Source organism: Borostomias antarcticus (genome assembly GCF_949987555.1).
Source record: "Borostomias antarcticus genome assembly, chromosome: 1".
Taxonomy (NCBI): Eukaryota; Metazoa; Chordata; class Actinopteri; order Stomiiformes; family Stomiidae; genus Borostomias; species Borostomias antarcticus.
Genome location: NC_140234.1, coordinates 26,173,005 through 26,191,979, shown reverse-complemented (window position 1 = coordinate 26,191,979; position 18,975 = coordinate 26,173,005). Strand labels below are relative to the sequence as shown.

At 48.0% G+C, this 18,975-nt stretch overlaps 2 protein-coding genes across 2 annotated transcripts in view; one reads left to right on the top strand and one right to left on the bottom strand.

Annotated features, from left to right (window-relative positions):
- Positions 1 to 15,638, bottom strand: part of ube4a (ubiquitination factor E4A) — a 26,654-nt gene extending 11,016 nt beyond the window's left edge. Inside the window, exons 1-8 of the mRNA XM_084448017.1 lie at positions 15,571 to 15,638; positions 14,754 to 14,933; positions 13,273 to 13,449; positions 9,711 to 9,823; positions 9,085 to 9,237; positions 8,816 to 8,975; positions 8,386 to 8,588; positions 2,641 to 2,832 (exon numbers count right to left, since the gene is read on the bottom strand). Of these exons, the coding sequence (XP_084304143.1) occupies positions 2,641 to 2,832; positions 8,386 to 8,588; positions 8,816 to 8,975; positions 9,085 to 9,237; positions 9,711 to 9,823; positions 13,273 to 13,449; positions 14,754 to 14,880 (1,125 nt within the window). The 5' untranslated portion in view covers positions 14,881 to 14,933; positions 15,571 to 15,638. The remainder of the gene's footprint in view (positions 1 to 2,640; positions 2,833 to 8,385; positions 8,589 to 8,815; positions 8,976 to 9,084; positions 9,238 to 9,710; positions 9,824 to 13,272; positions 13,450 to 14,753; positions 14,934 to 15,570) is intronic.
- Positions 15,639 to 15,732: 94 nt separating this feature from the next.
- ttc27 (tetratricopeptide repeat domain 27) lies at positions 15,733 to 18,802 on the top strand. Its single transcript, XM_084445742.1, has one exon. The coding sequence runs from the start codon at positions 15,843 to 15,845 to the stop codon at positions 18,381 to 18,383; it is 2,541 nt and encodes an 846-aa protein (XP_084301868.1). The 5' UTR covers positions 15,733 to 15,842; the 3' UTR covers positions 18,384 to 18,802.
- Positions 18,803 to 18,975: the final 173 nt, after the last annotated feature.

The window sequence follows — 18,975 nt, the reverse complement described above, 5'->3', positions numbered from 1 at the left end:
ATGAAGGAACAAGTTTGTTTTTTGTATCCTGTTCTTTTAACAACTGCTAAGACAACAATGTAGTAAGTTAGTTACTTTAGCTACTTAGATAGCTAAAGATATTGGTCCCCAAATCATTTTACAACTTGTTTAGCTATTTGTTCCAATGTTTCTGTCAAACCCGGTATCTATGTAACTAACGTAGCCTAGCTAACATTAGGCTAAAGAAGAGGAAAACAAACATCAGATCCAATATATAAACGGGTTATTTTGATAAACTTGACACATTTTAGGAATCTACAGTTACTTTCTCGCCTGAAAACATTCAAACTTCATAAAGTGACATAGCAGTCATGTAGACAAAATTGCTATCTCATCTGTGGCTCAGTGGTAGAGCGGGTCGTCCAATGATTGTAGGGTTGGCGGTTCGAATCCCGCCTCCTCCTCTCCCCATGTCGAAGGGTCCTTGAGAAAGACACTGAACCCCAAATCTCCCAATGAGCAGACTAGCACCTTGCATGGCAGTTGCCGTGAATGGGTGAATGAGAGGCCATTGTAAACCGCTTTGGATAAAAGTGCTATATAAGTGCAGTCCATTTACCATTGCTCAAAGTGCATGGGATTGTGGGATATCTTGACCAATGAAGGATACATTTGTGCTGCCTTCAGTCTGCCCAGTCAGAGGCACCTCAGCAGGCAGCATGTTTGTAAATATTCGATTGGGACATGACTTGATGCCTCCCTGCCTCCCAATGCTGCCTGAATAGGCAGCATTTTAGCCATTGACAGTACCAGCCTACGTTATGTCTGAATACAATCCAACGCCTAATTCCCAATAAAGAATCCCTCCTGTGCACAAGCAACTCCCCCAAAGATAATAATGAGTAGCACAAGCTGGCAAGTGGAAAAGTTCAAACATAGTTGTGTTTGGCTGAGATATGAATGGGACATCGGACGCAAAACTAGCAATAGCCATTCGGCTACAGCTGTGTCAAACTCAACTGCTTAAACAGGTGATGCACAATTACTCCGTGAAATTCTCCGATGGCCCCACCGTTTTGGGCTTATAATAGCTTGAGATCAGGACACCTCACTTTCTCACTCCGAAAGCTTAGCTTCAGTTAAGATAGGATTCATTCATAAACAATGGTTATGGTTAGTATAGCTTGTGACAGGCTGTTGACACATGCGACAGCCCTGAAAATGACGTTAAAGGGCATTCCAAACGAGCGCTATTTTGACACCCTACTCCCCATGCCCTTCACAGTGCTCACTGCGAGAATACACTCCGTAGGATGTAGGGATGAGGTGAGAGGAGGTGAGGCTGATGGGAGAGGAGACCGATGACTGAACCCTTCACTGGTATACTTTCATTTACAAACCCATCCTTGGTCTGCTCCCCTCCTACTTATCTAATCACCTTTCACGTAAACAATCCACCTACAACCTTCGTACTCAGGACATCACTGCTGGGCCGCGTCTTGTCAGGTGCACTACACCACCCCACCAGCAGGGGGAAATCAGTGGTTATAGTCCGGTGATCTATGAACTCTCCAGACCGAACAGAAGACGAAGAAGAAGAACTCTCCAGACCGCATTCTCCACAGCCCCCCAATCTGAATACAGGCGATCTGCCGTATTATAAATATGTCTGTGAGCCCTAACCAGCTCACAGAGCTGCTCCTCCTTCTCCGCTGTCAATTGCAGTGTATATTTTGCCGCCATTATTCAAAACTAGCTCTGTTTATGATCGTCTTTTCGCAGTTTCAATCAGAATCCCCCTCTAGCGCCCCATCGGTACGCGTGGAATTGCACTCACGGCGCGTTTCGATTTTGAGCATGTCACACGGAGCTCCGCGAGGCCACGTCAACGTCACCTTGCGGCCTCGCGTACGGCCTTGCGCACGGAGCTTACGGCGACTATGTAAGGGCCCTAAGCTGACCCTCTCTCTGTCCTTAGCACTTAGCAGTTTTTAGACTGATTTTACTGTGCTGTTTAAGTAGGCTATATTTGTTAGCTACAGTAGCTATGTTTAGTGTCATTAGTGGATCATCTTGATTAGTGATCATCAGGATTGAATCATCCTGAGCCTGTATTGTTGTTACTGTTTACCTTGTTGTCCCTGTACCTTGTCCCTGTTATTTTAATTTTGTCTTGTTGCCCCCTAACGTGTGATTGCTAAATGCCTGTGGAACAGGTCACACTTGAAAATGAGTCCTTGGGACTCAATGTGTTTTACCTGTATAAATAAAGGCAAAATAAAAATAGGAGAGTAGGTGAGGCAGGTGAGGCTGAGAGGAGAGGAGGTGAGGCTGAGAGGAGAGGCTGAGAGGAGGTGAGGCTGAAAGGAGAGGAGGTGAGACTGAGAGGAGAGGAGGTGAGGCTGAGAGGAGGTGAGGCTGAGAGGAGAGGAGGTGAGGCTGAGAGGAGGTGAAGCAGGTGAGGCTGAGAGGAGGTGAGGTTGAGAGGAGGTGAAGCAGGTGAGGCTGAGAGGAGAGGAGGTGAAGCAGGTGAGGCTGAGAGGAGGTGAGGCAGGTGAGGCTGAGAGGAGAGGCTGAGAGGAGGTGAGGCTGAGAGGAGAGGAGGTGAGGTGAGGCTGAGAGGAGAAGAGGTGAGGCTGAGAGGAGAGGAGGTGAGGCTGAGAGGAGAGGAGAGCTGACCTGGTGAATGTTGGCCTCCTGGACCTTCATCTCCTGCGGGCTGGAGCGGGAGGGGTTGAGGAAATACCCGTGGCCCTCCACCACCCCGGGGGTCTTCAGCAGACACGACACACTCAGCACCGCTCCCAGCAGGCTCTTCTGGTACTGCAGCCCGTTAGTGGGGTCCTTAGGCTGGATGTGCTCCACCAGAACCTGGGGGGGGTGAAACAGGGTTAGGGTCTAACCCATAGTGAAAGACCAGGTGGGAGGGGAGAGGTTAGGTTTCTATGGCCCTTAGCCTTTGCACTTCATCCTGCAATTGTTTTTAATGATTCTATCTGTAACACTGTACATTGATCCGTTGTTCTTTATTATTGTTTGTTTATGATTGTGTATGATTGTGTTAGCTCGTCGACACCGCAAATGAGGGAAACCTCAGTGTCTAACGAGTTGAAAGGTTTGAAATGAAAAAATAAGCAGCATCAGAGTAAGTGAAATCAAGGCCTCCATTTCATTTTGCATCAGTGTGTGAAATCGGGTTATGGCCAATCTGAATTCCTGCCTATAACTAAAGTTGTGCCGCAAGGCTCAGTTTTGGGTCCTGTCCTTTTTACCATTTATATATGTAAGGAGTCTTTGGCAGAGAGGAGGATGAGGGACAAACTGAAGTCTATCCTAAACAACCCCTCCCATCCCCTCTATGGCGAGCTGTGGCAGATGGGGAGCACTTTCAGCCACAGGCTCATCCCACCCAGGTGCAATACTTTGCGGTTCAGACGTTTTGACTTGACTTTGTCCCAGTGCCATCAGACTATACAACAGTGCCTGAGCGTTCTGTGTCATAGGTGTAAGTATGTTACTGTGAAATATGCATGGAAGTTAAAATATTGTTCACTTCAGTTGTATGGTCCCCAACTTACTTTAAAATCAAATGAAGTAGGCCTAGGCTACATTTCAACAATATTTCAACCTGTTTATTGACACTTCACATTTAGGAGGGATTTCACATTTAGGATGGATTATAAATAAAAAGTAGGCTACTATAAACTTGAGTAAAATGAGGTCTACATTTAAAAACAAGGTAGCTTTTGAAATATATGAGACAAACAGGTTTAGGGCTACCCGCGGTGAGAATTAATATATACAACTCGGTCCATTCTTGATGGAACGCCCTATTTTCAACATCTATTTTTCTTATTTTAGAGCACGGCATGTATAGGCTGACGTTACTTCTGTCTTGTAGTATCTCACTTCCCTCTTCGTTTGTCATTACGTTTCTCTGGTCATGCAGTGTCCAACTCCAACTAATGTTAGCAAGGAATCGCTCTGATTACAGTAACGTTAACGATAGCCAGGCTGTCACGTGTAGACTGGTGGACGTCAGACAATGAACATGCAGATTTGATTGGCTAGCGACGCGTGAGATAGTAAACAAATGCCGTAAAATACTACAAAGGCTGCGCAGGCTCAAACTAGTTGCATACACTCCCGTCAAAAGGGAGAAATTCTCATTGATTTATCGGGTTATAGAAGTGGTCCGGATTGGATGGCTTCAGGGTCCGGATCCAGACCACGGTCCGCCTGTTGGTGATGGATGATATATATTGTGTACTCCTAAATGTATATACTTGTATACTTATTTATATTTATACAGACTGAATGTATGCGGGTTCATATATATCTTATTCTATTATATACTGCACAGTTACTGTACATATGGATGCACTCAGTCCCTGATATCCCCTTGTTATGGTACTACCCCCCCCCCTTATTTTGTGTCTTTTTTGTTACGCTGTATCTAGTGTTTCTCTTCTTTCCAACCGTTCTGTAATTTTCAATGCTGAAACGCCTAATGTCCCCCCTGGGTGGGATCAATAAAGGCTTATCTTATCTTAATGATATTGTTTCTTCTTTAACCGATTGTCATGCTTATTTGTATGCTGACAATACTATTGTGTACCATATCGCTGACACTGTTGAAGTGGCCACTGAGACCTTGCAGCTTTCTTTTAATGATCTTCAGGAAACTTTTATTAAATTAGTACTTAATGCTAGTAAAATTAATGTTGTTCTCGAGTGCCAGAGATATTGATTATGATGAAGTGCATATATCTACTACTAGTGGCTCTTGCATTGAAAGAGTCACTGAGTATAAACATCTTGGCCTGTGGCACAATGACAATTTTTCATGTGGATAACCTAGCCTCTAAGCGGCAACAGAAAATTGTTTTCCTCTACAGAAACAGATCTAGCTTTCCCTTGAATAGTACGAAGAGGATTGTTGAAGCAGTCTTTTAATCAGTTTTGGACAATGTTGGTATAACAGACATGCTGCTGCCTCAACTAACCTAATTAACCCTAACCCTCATTGAACTTGGTCTATCACTCTGCCCTCAGATTTAATACTGCTGACAGATATGACTCACCATGCCCTGTGTGATAAGGCAGGTCGGCCTTCTCCTGTTCAAAGCTCTTATTGGTCTGCTGCCTCTTTACATCCAATAGAAGAACAATAGAATCCTGCGTTGGGTTGCACCAGCTGATCGTACTGTAAGTTGGAATGTAGCTTAGTTTGAACCTAACTTCCAAGGTTAGGTCAGAGTTTCTGAGATACTAACATTTATGGGTTGCACCACCTGAACGAAGGCATAAGCTATATATAACTTCAATCTTACACCTAGCCCTTAGTAGGTGTAAGATTTAAGTTATAACTTTAATATTTATTTTCCACAAGTATTTTTATTTCAACAGAAGTATGTGAATAACATTATACATGTTAACTAGAAAGTACATTTCCTGGAGAAAATGGGCGGGCTAGCTGCTGCAGCTGTATGTAACAGCTACTGCTAGAACTACTACGGACCGGGCAATCTCCATGCACCGAGACTCCGCCCCCTCAGGTCAGAGCTGGTCAGGGACAGTGTACCCCTCTCCGGCGCCCGCACCGGTGAAGACCATGTGTCTCTAGCCCACTCAGGGGCTGAGTTGTGGGGCCCGTGGCGTGAATAGTGGTGTGGTGGTTAGACTCCGCCCCCTCAGGTCGGAGCCAGTCGGGGACAGTGTAACCCTCTTGTCTTTGAAATTGAGAGTTTAACATGTTTTTTGAATGATTTTTCACGGTGCCCACCCACATCCATTGTATGACCAAAACGGTGGTAGAGTAAATGGTAAATGGTAAATGGACTGCACTTATATAGCGCTTTTCCACCTTAGCGGCACTCAAAGCGCTTTACAATGGCCTCTCATTCACCCATTCACACACACATTCACACACCAATGGCGGTAGCTGCCATGCAAGGTGCTAACCTGCTCATTGGGAGCAATTTGGGGTTAGGTGTCTTGCTCAAGGACACTTCGACATGTGGACAGTCGGAGCTGGGATTCGAACCGCTGACCCTTCGATCATTGAACGACCCGCTCTATCAACTGAGCTACAGTAGAGCAATTATCAGACTTTCTCAAAAGTGCTAGTTTTGTCAACGTTTTGATCTGAACCATTGTATATGATCATAAGTAACCTTAAAACAGGGCTAAACATGCATTTTCCCTTTACTACTCCTTTAATATGGGATCCCAGGGAGAGCATTTAGGCCATCAACATATGTTAACACAGAGCCCCAGGAAGAGTAAAATGTATTTGTGGATCCTCTAATCGTATATTTAATCTTTTCCAATTTAAGATAAAGCATTAAGTCCTTTAGACACATTGAGACTGTGGGTGGTTTTGGTGACTTCCACTCGAGCAAGATTCGTCTCCGAGCCAGTCAGGAAGCAAAAGCATTATTATTCTTTTGTATATTGGTCAGTCGCTGATCACTTCTCGGGACCCCAAAGATGGCAATAGAGGCATTAGGTTGTGGATCGAGCCCCATTGTCTCAGATATAAATGTGAAAATACTAGACCAATAATTACTCAGCTGGGGGCAGGACCAAAACATGTGGGTATGGTCTGCTGGGGCACTGTGACACCGATCACATGTATCATTGAGCTCAGGGTACATTTCTGACAGTTTACATTTACTAAGGTGGATACGGTGGAGCACTTTAGATTGTATGAGTCCAAGCCCCATTCACTTTGTCTAATGTATGTTCCCATGTTTCATCTGCTATTTCTAGACCAAGTTCTTCCTCCCAGCGTGATCTAATCTCATGGAGTGAATCTCCATTAAGGGACAGTATGTCATAGAGTCTAGATATGAGGCCTTTTAGACTAGAGGCGGAATCAAGAATTGTGTCAAGCTCAGACGTTGGGGGCATGTTGGGAAAAGATGGGAAATAATTTTGGGCAAATTGAGGAATCTGAAAGTAGCGGAAGAGGCTTAAATAAGGTAAATGGAATTTGTTTGAAAGGTCATTGAAGTTTGCCAATGTGTCGTCTATGTAGAGGTCTTTAAATTATTATTATTATTTTTATTATTATGTAGAGGTCTTTAAATTCCACTAAGCCCTCCCGCCGCTATAGAGTATAAAATGCATCTTGCCCGCCTGGATTAAAGAGATGATTGTGACATTGGTCCTTGAATTGAACAGTACTGTTGTATTTAGAGGGGGATAGTGGGAGCTTTGAAGTGACTAGCGCATGAAGGGAGGATGAGAAACACATCCTTGCTTCGGTTTGGCACCAGACTGCCTCAGAAGAATAAACCCAGGAGACAACTTTCTGTATGTTAGCGGCCCTGGGAGAGCCAGACCGCCTTCCCTTCTATTTCTCTAAAGGAATTCTTTATGGATTCTCTGAATTTTACCAACCCAAATAAAAGATGAAATGAGCTTGTCTACAGATTTGAAAAAGGGTTTTGGAAGGAATACTGGTAGACATTGAAATAAATACAAGAGCCTGGGCAAGACATTCATTTTGACCAAATTCACTCTGCCCGACAAGGATATGTGGAGAGCATCCCTGAAGGTCAGATTTAAGTTTGTCGATAAGGGATCCAAAATTATTTTGGAAGAGGCCTATAAAATCACGAGTAATGTTAACTCCTAAGTTTTTAAAACCTTGTTTGGATATATGAAAGGGTGAGCTACTCTGGGGGATCTGAGGGGCCAGGGCGTTCAATGGGAAACATTCGCTTTTAGAAAAGTTCAACTTATATCCAGAGAATAGGCCAAAACTGGAGAGCAGTTCAGTAATATCAGACATACATGACATAGGGTTGGAGACATACAGCAGCAGGTCATCGGCATACAATGACAGCTTGTGTTCCGAACCCCATCTCTGTATGCTTGACTTGAGGGCTATTGAAAGGGGTTCAGTTGCCATAACGAACTGCAAAGGGCTCAGCGGACAACCCTGCCCCTTGACAGGGAAGAGTACTGAGAGCGCAACCCATTTGTGACCACAGACACCCGGGGAGAGGAGTAAAGCAACTTAATCCACGCAATGTAATTAGAACAAACACCAAATCTACGTAAAACCTCAAATAAATATGTCCACTTGACCCTGTTGAATGCCTTTTCTGCATCTAGTGAAATAACCACTTCTGGGATGGTGTCAGACACAGGGGAGTGGACCACGCCTAACAGGCGTTGGACATTCGAAAAGGAGTGACGGCCTTTAATAAAATCTGATTGTTCTGAAGAGATAATATTGGGTAGGATGGGATCTAAGCGGGTTATTCTGATGGTTGTATGGCATTGTTTCAGTCATGCTGTGTAGTGCCAAATGCTCTGAACCTCGTTCATCCAACACTTTGAGCTGTGATCAGAGTTGGGAGAGAGAGCTCTGTGTGTAGAGTCCTGCGTCTGTCCTTGTGACTGTCTGACCTTTGCGATGTCCCTCTGGTGGCTGAAGTAGAGCAGCAGGTCCAGGTAGGAGTAGAACAGCGGCTGGCAGAGGTCCAGGTCCTTCAGCCTGCCCTGGAAGATGTCCAGCACCGGCACCACCACCTCCCCGAAGGTACGCACCTCCTGGTCGGCCAGCAGCCCCACCATCACCTCCTCCACGAACTCTATCACCTCCTCGGGCTCTGTGAGCGGGACACACACAACACAGACACACACACACACACACAGACAGACAGACACACACACACACACACACACACAGACAGACAGACAGACAGACAGATACACACACACACACACAGACAGACACGGGGGAGTCAAGTTGAGAGAGGAAAGAGACGAAGCAGAACAGAGAAGGACAAAGCGCAACACAACACAACAGAGCAGAGCGGAGCGGAGCAGAACCTACGGGCCCGGCTGACCCCCTCCAGCAGAAGGTCCAGCAGCTGCTCATAGATGTTCTGGCTCACATAAATCTCTGGCGTGAGGAGGACGGTGCAGGTGTTGGACACTGTGAGGTTCTTACAGCGCACCGCGAAGGACAGAAGCTTCTCTGGCACCTTGGTCACCTGGGACAGGGAAGCCATTGCTTAGAACTCTTAATATCCTCATGGCTGTGTGTGTGTGTGTGTGTGTGTGTGTGTGTGTGTGTGTGTGTGTGTGTGTGTGCAGCCCCACCTCTTCCTTGGCCCTCTGGTAGCAGGCGAAGAGGTAGGGGATGGCGTTCTTCTCTCCGGCGTCGCGGTCGGCTGACAGGTTGACGGCGCTGCAGGAGGTCATGTAGAGCAGGTGGTTTCCTGGCTCCAGTAGCAGCAGGCGGGCGAACAGAGCCTGGGGTGAACAGAAGAGAGAGTGAGAGCCTGGGGTGCACAGAAGAGAGAGTGAGCCTGGGGGTGAACAGAAGAGAGAGTGAGAGCCTGGGGGTGAACAGAAGAGAGAGTGAGAGCCTGGGGGTGAACAGAAGAGAGAGTGAGAGCCTGGGGGTGAACAGAAGAGAGAGTGAGAGCCTGGGGGTGAACAGAAGAGAGAGTGAGAGCCTGGGGGTGAACAGAAGAGAGAGTGAGAGCCTGGGGGTGAACAGAAGAGAGAGTGAGAGCCTGGGGTGAACAGAAGAGAGAGTGAGAGCCTGGGGTGAACAGAAGAGAGAGTGAGAGCCTGGGGGTGAACAGAAGAGAGAGTGAGAGCCTGGGGGTGAACAGAAGAGAGAGTGAGAGCCTGGGGGTGAACAGAAGAGAGAGTGAGTGCAACTTGGAGAAAGATGGACAGAGGAGAGGCTCGTTAGTGTCTGATACTGGTAAAAGTACCTGCTCTATGTTGTCCATGTCTAGCCAGTCCTGTCCGTCCAGGTCACCTGCCATCTCCTCCAGGAACACACAGCGAGGGGGGATGCCATTCCCCCCTCTCAGACTGGGGTCACCTGGGGGGAAACACCGGGTTATTCACACGCAAACATACCACAGCAACATTGTGCCCAGGAGCAGGGTAAGGTAGCCTACCTGTGGTTAGCCCAGGTATACTACGGCTATTGTCCCCCACCTGGTGAAATCAAGGGGGCGGGGGGGTATTGACATGGCCCCAGTGCATGTGACGCGCGTGTTGTACGTCAGTGCGCGAATGCACACACATACCCTCTCCCGACTGGCCACTGCCACGCGACATTCACCTTGAATTTGCACTAATGGACTCATAACTAGGGATGCACATCGAAAACCGGTTCTTGTTGAGAACCGGTTCCCAGTGAATCGATTCCCTGGAATCGTTGGCCAAAATCCTTAACGATTCCGCTATCGATTCCTGTCGTTGCTGCGCATGCGCAATGCCATCGCACGCACGATACCTTGTTTTGTTTTATTAGACCGCGGTAGAAGAGGCCAGCAACATGTTGTCTAGGCATAAACGTTCGAAAGTGTCACGCGACACAATTTCACGCGACAAGATGACAACACGGACACTTGCAATGCTTTCAAAAAACGTATATCATCAAAGGGGGGAAATACTACAAATATGCAAAAACATTTGACCACACAGCATGCGATAACTTTGCAGGAATATGTCCCGTTTTTGACGCGCTCCGGAGTGACGACAGCAGCGCAGCTAACGTTAGTGTAGTCGAAGGTAAACTCCTCCAGAGTCCCTGTCTATTGTGTTAGTGCCATTTGTTTAATTGTGTAAACCAGCTTTCACTATATGAATAATCTCCATTTCCATCCATGTAATTTAGATGATGCCGTTCAGTCAGGCTCGTGGTAGTCGGTCTGGGTCAGAGGCTTGTGTACCAGTTTCCAACTTGTTGGTCCGAAGGCTACAATCATACTGTAGTACAGTCTCTAAAGGCTCCTTGACAGACCCTGGCCAAACATGCAGGCTGCTATGCTTTTCAGTTTCCCAGCAATGTCTTCTAGCATGTGATGTCATCCTAATGGGACACAGGTTAAAAGCAGATGTGGCGATGCTGACTCATCTGTGAGAAATCTCTCAGGAGAGGGTTAGAGAGAGACCATCATCTGCTGGGTCTATCACAAGCTCTCTGGCTGACTCATCTAGCTTGAAGGCCTCTGCTCCTGCTTCCTGGAACCATGACATCACTCTGAAGAGATAACAGGAAGCCATAAGCTCTGTTCAGAGCTCCTGCCAGCGAGAAAGAGGATGAGGAGGAGGGTGCTCTGGGTGTGGTGAGTCTTCCCATGACACACACACTGACCTCTCAAACTCTGCCAGTCACCCTGCATCTCCCCTGGGTGGAGGGATGGGCAGGGCTAACCCTGGGCACAGCTAGAGGCTTCTCTCCCCTCAACTCCTCATCTCTCATCTCCATCGCCTTTTCTCTCCTCTCACCCCCCCCCCCCCCCCCTCATCTGCTCTCCATCTCCTCTCATCTCCTCTCCTCTCTCTCTCTCCTCTCCTCTCCATTAGGGCTGTGTATTGGCAAGAATCTGACGATACAATACGTATCCCAATACAGGGGTGACGATACGATATATTGCGATATATTAGGATACTATAAGCAAGGCAATATATAGCGATTTTACCAAAAAAACAATCTAAGCCTACTACTTTTTGAAAAACCCATAGCATAAAGAACACACAATGTGATGCACAAACAAAAAAAGTTTAAAGTATATATATATATATATGTATATAAATAAATGCTAAATGCCTGCTACCATCTAGCGGCCGGAGGCTTAAATACAACACCAAAACATGTCACCACGTTGAAATATAAAAATCGATACAGCGCTTCAGAGAATCAATACAATATTGCATCACGAAATATTGCGATATTTAAGTGTATCGATATTTTCTTACACCCCTACACTCCATCACCTGTCCTCTCCACTCATCTCATCTCTCTCCCTCTCTCTCCACTCGATCACCTCTCCTCTCCACTCCTCTCCTCTCCATCACCTGTCCTCTCCACTCCTCTCTCTCTCTCATCTCCTCTCCTCTGACACACTCTCATCCAAACACACCCCATTAGAACAGGCCCTGCATCAGGACAGGCAGGTGGTTAGTGTGGGTGATGAATCACACCATTACCTGCCTCTGTTACAGACAACTCTGTGTGCCCCACAGAAGCCACTCATTCAGGACACTACAGTGCACGGACTGGAGTCAGGATATGCGTAGGGATCAGCTTTGCCAGATGTATAATAATTATCGTATTTGTACAATAATTTTGCCCTCTGTACGATCAATAATGCCCAAAATCCCATAATGTACAGCAATTTGATTGTTTTGTGACACTTAGTAGCCTAGTTGTCATCAGCTTCATTCATTTCCTGAGTCCTGACAAGATCAGGATGTACTGACCTTCCGCCCGCGGAGGACTATGTGTCGTCTCTACAACGTAAACAGAGCGGAGGTTTACAGTGGTAGTGCGGTTCGCAAAATAGTTCCTGTCGGAAAAAAATTACATCTAGTTCAATACTTGAGAGATTAGTGAAATGATGGTCTCTATGTTTCAGGTTCATGTTAGACATATCGCAAATAGGGGTAAATGTCCAAAATAGAACACAGTGCTGCACTCTTGGACAGCATCCCATAGGTAGGCTACTCTACCCTACCCCTACCCTAACCCTACCCTAACCCTACCCTACCCTATCCTACCCTACCCTACCCTACCCTATCCTACCCTACCCTACCCTACCCTACCCTACCCTACCCTACCCTACCCTACCCTACCCTACCCTATCAACAGGCACCCTGGCAGAATATAGCCACAGACAGACAGCGACTCACAGGTGGAACTTGAACTCAGGTAAACACAGGTATTTCATTAGCTTAGCTGATGGTCAAAACTGTTTTCATGCAGATTATGAACAGGCTTCCAGTCGGGGTGTGGATCTAGTCGTAACCTGATGGCCAGATAAGGGAAAAAAGTGAGCTCACGTGAGAATGGTTTTATGAGGCAAAGAAAGTGTTTTCTCTCAATTAATAGGCTATGTTTAAAAAAATAAATAAAAAAAATACACATTAACGCCTATTTCTCTTGGTTATGACTCGCATATGATAATTTTCCTCAAAATAGGATAATTTTAAGCCTCTGGTACGATACTTCAACATTTCCTACCTGGCAATGTTGCCTCTCGCTACAGCTGTGTGATATACTGGCCTCAACCATAGCCATTTTATCCAAGGCTTCATGGGTTGTTTGTAGTGAACATTGGTGTGCTACTGTAGGAGACAGAGGCCGCTTCTTGGACCCATCCTAATCTCAGACTAGTAGAACATGTTAGCCAAGGTCTAGATTTAGGTTGAATCTTAACCTGTGTGAGCAAAACCACCCCTGAGTATATCAGAGCACAGTGAAGAAGGCTAACCCTTAACATAAGCACCTAGGATCCACCTCCTCTCATTGCCACTCACTGTTGTCGAGGGTGAGGAGGAAGATCCTCTGGATCATGTGGTTGACATTGAGCTGCTCACACAGCTCCTGATGGGAGCGGAACGACCGGCTGATCTCCGCCACAGAGTCATCGTTGTCCTCGATGCTGTCACTCACAGAGTTCTCCGACTCTGATTGGCTCTCCCCAGAGTCCTCCGCTGCAACACAGGAAGACAAGAACCAATCACATGAAGCCATCCATCATACAGTGTGGTCTGTTTGTTGACAGCTGCTAACAGACACTGCTATGGATATATATATAATCTTCCACTTATTTACTATGGGTTAGATTCACAATCAGGAAATCACTTCATTGGGTGTAACTGCATTAGAGGTTAGGTCTGCTGGGTAGATAGATAATTATCTTGCATTACCTGGCAGACTCGTCAGGTGTATTATAAACTGCATGTAGATAGATAGCTATATTTACACGTCTACACCACTAAATTTTACCTTAATACATACATACTGCAAATAGTGATGTACCTTGTGAATATAATGACGGTGTGAGTAGTGGGGTAAAAGTGTGAGTAGTGGGGTAAAAGTGTGAGTAGTGGGGTAAAGGTGTCAGTAGTGGGGTAAAGGTGTGAGTAGTGGGGTTAAGGTGTGAGTAGTGGGGTAAAGGTGTCAGTAGTGGGGTAAAGGTGTCAGTAGTGGGGTAAAGGTGTCAGTAGTGGGGTAAAGGTGTCAGTAGTGGGGTAAAGGTGTGAGTAGTGGAGTAAAGGTGTGAGTAGTGGGGTAAAGGTGTGAGTAGTGGGGTGAAGGTGTGAGTAGTGGGGTAAAGGTGTCAGTAGTGGGGTAAAGGTGTGAGTAGTGGGGTAAAGGTGTCAGTAGTGGGGTAAAGGTGTGAGTAGTGGGGTAAAGGTGTCAGTAGTGGGGTAAAGGTGTGAGTAGTGGGGTAAAGGTGTGAGTAGTGGGGTAAAGGTGTCAGTAGTGGGGTAAAGGTGTCAGTAGTGGGGTAAAGGTGTGAGTAGTGGGGTAAAGGTGTGAGTAGTGGAGTAAAGGTGTGAGTAGTGGGGTAAAGGTGTGAGTAGTGGGGTAAAGGTGTGAGTAGTGGGGTAAAGGTGTGAGTAGTGGGGTAAAGGTGTCAGTAGTGGGGTAAAGGTGTGAGTAGTGGGGTAAAGGTGTCAGTAGTGGGGTAAAGGTGTCAGTAGTGGGGTAAAGGTGTGAGTAGTGGGGTAAAGGTGTCAGTAGTGGGGTAAAGGTGTCAGTAGTGGGGTAAAGGTGTGAGTAGTGGGGTAAAGGTGTGAGTAGTGGGGTAAAGGTGTGAGTAGTGGGGTAAAGGTGTGAGTAGTGGGGTAAAGGTGTGAGTAGTGGGGTAAAGGTGTGAGTAGTGGGGTAAAGGTGTGAGTAGTGGGTTAAAGGTGTCAGTAGTGGGGTAAAGGTGTGAGTAGTGGGGTAAAGGTGTCAGTAGTGGGGTAAAGGTGTCAGTAGTGGGGTAAAGGTCTTTGGAGTGACTTACAAGGGGGCTCTGCGTGCTGCTGGGGTTTCTGGCCTGATGCAAATTGCTTGGCGTCGGCCAGGGAGCTGAAGAGCGCAGCGAAGGGGTTCCGGGAGATGTTCTGATTGTTGTTTCCCTGGTCTGTCATCTCACTGGAGATCCAGCCACTCACTCCCTCCACTGAGACCGCTAACTGCACACCTGCACACACAGCAGGGTGGACGAGAGGGGGTGTCAAGCACACCGTTAACTATTACTACGATATGTAGCCTACTGCATACACCTGTTGACACCAATACGCAATCGTCAATAAAGCACAACAATCGGTAGCTAGCTAGCATCAGTAAATCGCGTGGTGGTGTAGCTAGCTAGTAACTAGCTAGCAACTAGCTAGCAACGTTGGCAGCTGTTAGTAACGTTAATGTGAGCGTGTCCTGGCGACGCACGCCAGATAGCTAGCTAGCTGGTGCTAGTATAGCTAGCTGGTACATAAAATGCCACTCAAACGGATGCCAGATCTCATTAGCTCATCAATAACTAACATTCATGAAGATGCATTTATCATTGCAATGAGAAGATGACGACAATCTATGTCGGCCAGTGATCGGTTGCATTTCTGCACACATTAACGGTTAGCACTAGCTAACTACCGTAGTCTAGTTAGCACTAGCTAATAGCGGCTAGAGGGAAGCAGCCATTAGCTAGCTAACGTTATAGACAGGCATGTATCTTGCAGTTAGACAAGCTATAAAACGCCTGAAATTGGACATAACCTTCATACATTACTTATATTATTAGCAGCAAATGTATAATAAAAGCTGAACGCATGTTGTCATACCTGGGTGTAGGCTAATGTCAGGTTTGAAACAAATTGCTTCTCTACGAAATCCTATTTCCTCAGTAAACAGATCCGCAAACGTCATCAGAAGGGGACAGGAACGCTTGCGACATGCTTTCTCCGCTCATCTCTTCTCCCATACTTTTCCGGCTGCTCGTGCTACTTGCAGCTCATCGACTAAACAAATTATAGGACGCACATCCACAACTTAGCTTTTATCTCTCTCACGCCAGAAAGTGCCATTCGAAGAAACTAGCAATTCACGTGTTAAGATGGTGTGGAACATTGAGATTCCCCTGCTCCGGGGTTTTCTGACAGAAAACGAGGCAACGGAATGGAAGCAGAACATGTTCAGCTCTGCAGTGGCGGGCCCTCTGCTCCAGTCCTTATTGGAGGGGGACTTCGAGGCGGTGCTGTTGAGTCCTCAGGTGTTGGACCTGCTGGGGAGCGGAGACAGTAGTGAGGGAGAGGGCATCGAGGCCTATCTGGAGAAGCAGACTCTGGCCTACCTGACTGACGGCACCGATGACAAGGCTAGCAGAGAGTTTGCCCTACTGGCTTTAGCTGTGGCCTGTCTGCACCTGTTTGTCCAGAGTAACTGGACCGGACCCCCCGTCACCATCCACGTTCCTGAACTGCTGCCCCTTGCCCTGCTCTCCACACTCACAGAGCCTCCAGCCCTGACAGAGGCCCTCCTTGCCAGCTTGCTCCTGGATGGGGAGTCAGTCTACAGCCTGGTGGCCAATCCCTTCTTGCTTCTGCTGGCCAGGGTCCTGCTGGTCCACTGCTCTGCTGAGATGGATGGCCTGCAGCTGCTGCCCTGGTGGACCCTGCGCTATCTAAACCTCCACCAGCAGATCCTGGAGGAGCGCTCCCCCCAGCTCCTCCACTTGGCTCACAGCTGCTTGGAGAAAGTGTTGAAGTGTGAGTGCCTGTTCTCTGATGAAACCCACCGCAACCTGGCCATCCAATTCCACCTGGAGTGCGGCTACACCAGCCTGACCTACTATGAGTACCGCCCAGCTAAGGAGCACTTCCAGCGGGCTAAGGAGCTCTCAGGCCTAGAGATAGACACGACAGGTGCCCTGGGTAAGAGGACCCGCTTCCAGGAGAACTTCCTTGCCCAGCTCATCCTGAATGTGAAGCGTAAGGAGGACTGCCCCGCCCCGGAGTCTGACAGTGGACTGACCCCCACCCCCCAGGCCAGCCTGCCTAAGGACCACGACCTGGGCGATGACACGGTCCTGAACCACATCAGCCTGGCCGAGCCTGGTCAGTACCAGCTGCCTGACCTGAGCGCTGAGGAGCAAGCTGTCATCCTGGGCGTCTGCACAGATTTCCAGAAGAACAATCCTATCCACAAATTGACTGAAGAAGAGCTCCTAGCCTTCACCTCATGCATTCTGTCTCAGCCAAAGTTCTGGGCGGTGGAGGTAACGGCCCTCTGTCTGAGGACCAGGCTGGAGGGGGCCAGCGCCAGGCGGGTGGAGCGGGCCATGATGCAGACACAGACCATCGTGGACCACTTCGAGGATCGGAGCTGCCCCGTGACAGAGCGCCTTAAAGCCTTCTACTGCTGCCAGGCTCCTCCCAGATGGGCGGTCCAGAAGCAGCTGGCCAGCCTGCTGACAGACCTGGGCTGTACCAGCTCCGCCCTCCTCATCTACGAGAAGCTGGAGCTGTGGGAGGACGCCGTGGTCTGCTACGAGAGGATGGGCCAGCACGGCAAGGCGGAGGAGATCCTGCGGAGGGAGCTGACGAAGGGGGAGACCCCGCGCCTGTACTGCCTGCTAGGGGACGTGCTGCGCGAGCACCAGCACTACGACCGGGCCTGGGAGCTGTCCGGCCAGAGGAGCGCCCGCGCCATGCGCTCCAAGGCCCTGCTCCACCTGCGCAGCAAGGAGTTCCAGAAGTGTGCCGAGTGCTTCGAGCGCTCGCTCGCCATCAACGCCATGCAGCTCGGGGTGTGGTTCTCCCTGGGCTGCGCCTACTTCGCTCTGGAGAGATACGAGGGAGCCGCCAAGGCCTTTAAGAGGTGCGTGGGGCTGGAGCCGGACAACGCGGAGGCGTGGAACAACCTCTCCACTGCTTACATTCGCCTCAGACAGAAGACCAAGGCCTTCCGCACATTGCAGGAGGCTCTCAAGTGTAACTACGAGCACTGGCAGATCTGGGAGAACTTCATTGCCGTGTGCATCGACGTGGGGGAGTTCTCTGAGGGTATCAAGGCCTACCACCGCCTCATGGACCTCAGGGACAAATACAAGGATGTGCAGGTTCTAGAGATCCTAGTGCGGGTCGTCATGGAGAACCTCACAGACGGCCGTGGCGAGCAGGCCTCGTCTCTGCGATCCAAGGTCCAGGAGCTTTTTGGCCGGGTCACTGCCCGCCACTCCACCGATGCGCTTATATGGCAGCATTACGCACAGCTCTACGGGGGTGGACACAGTACCAACCCAGAGGACAACGAGAAGGCATTGCACTTCCTGTCCAAGGCCCATCGGTGCGAGATGCAAGTCAGCAACTGGGAGAAAGACACAAGGACTTTCAAGGAGGTGATCAAGAGAGCCATCGATATTGGCAAAGTCTCCATCAGCTGTAGTAAGAAGAAGAGCAACCCCCAGGAGGCCCTGCAGGTGCTCTCCTCTGCGCGTCTCACCCTGAGGAGTCTCGCCACCAAAGCTAAGCAGCTACACACGGACGTTGCTACAGGAGAGCTCCATGACAACCTGAGGGACGACGTCAAAGATCTGGAGCAGCTAATCACAGAGCTGCAGGACCTGAGTGGACAGCTGCGCAGCCAGTCAGCGTGACCCTCTATCAGGGACACGCCCCTTTTTACTCTAGCAGACCCGATCCCTGAGGGAACGCAGGTAACGGGGAGAGACTGTCCATCCCTCTCCCTCATCACCACACAGACCTCTCCACCTAATGTGCTCAAATCTGACATCTTCCTTGATATAAAACCCAGATTAAAATGATGAAGGCTATTGTGTGTGTCCTATCCTGCACCTCGTCCTATGTCATCTCCATCAGCGTATGCCATTACCCTAGTCAAATTCCTAGTACTGTATGTGTAAACCATGTACATGGCGAATAATCAGATCTTGAATCTTGAAAGAATTAACCTGGAACTGTCAGCCAAAGAAAACATTAAAATTTTGTATACAGTTTAAGAAGTGTGATTTAGTATGGTTGCATTATGCAAGATACAATGCCTGCTGGATCTGTTTTAGAAAGCATATTTGACTCTTCCAAGTCACACCTTTAACAATTATTTGACAATACATTTCAAAGCATTGAACTTTATGGAATTTGTGAGAATCTGTAATAAATGGTGTGATCTCTAATAAAAATCTCCTTACCTTCCCTCTGCGCCATCTCCAGAAATGAAAAAAACAGATG

What these genes read in the sequence shown, in the direction of transcription:
- ttc27 (XM_084445742.1), top strand. Translation starts at nt 15,843, where the DNA reads ATGGTGTGGAACATTGAGATTCCCCTGCTCCGGGGTTTTCTGACAGAA.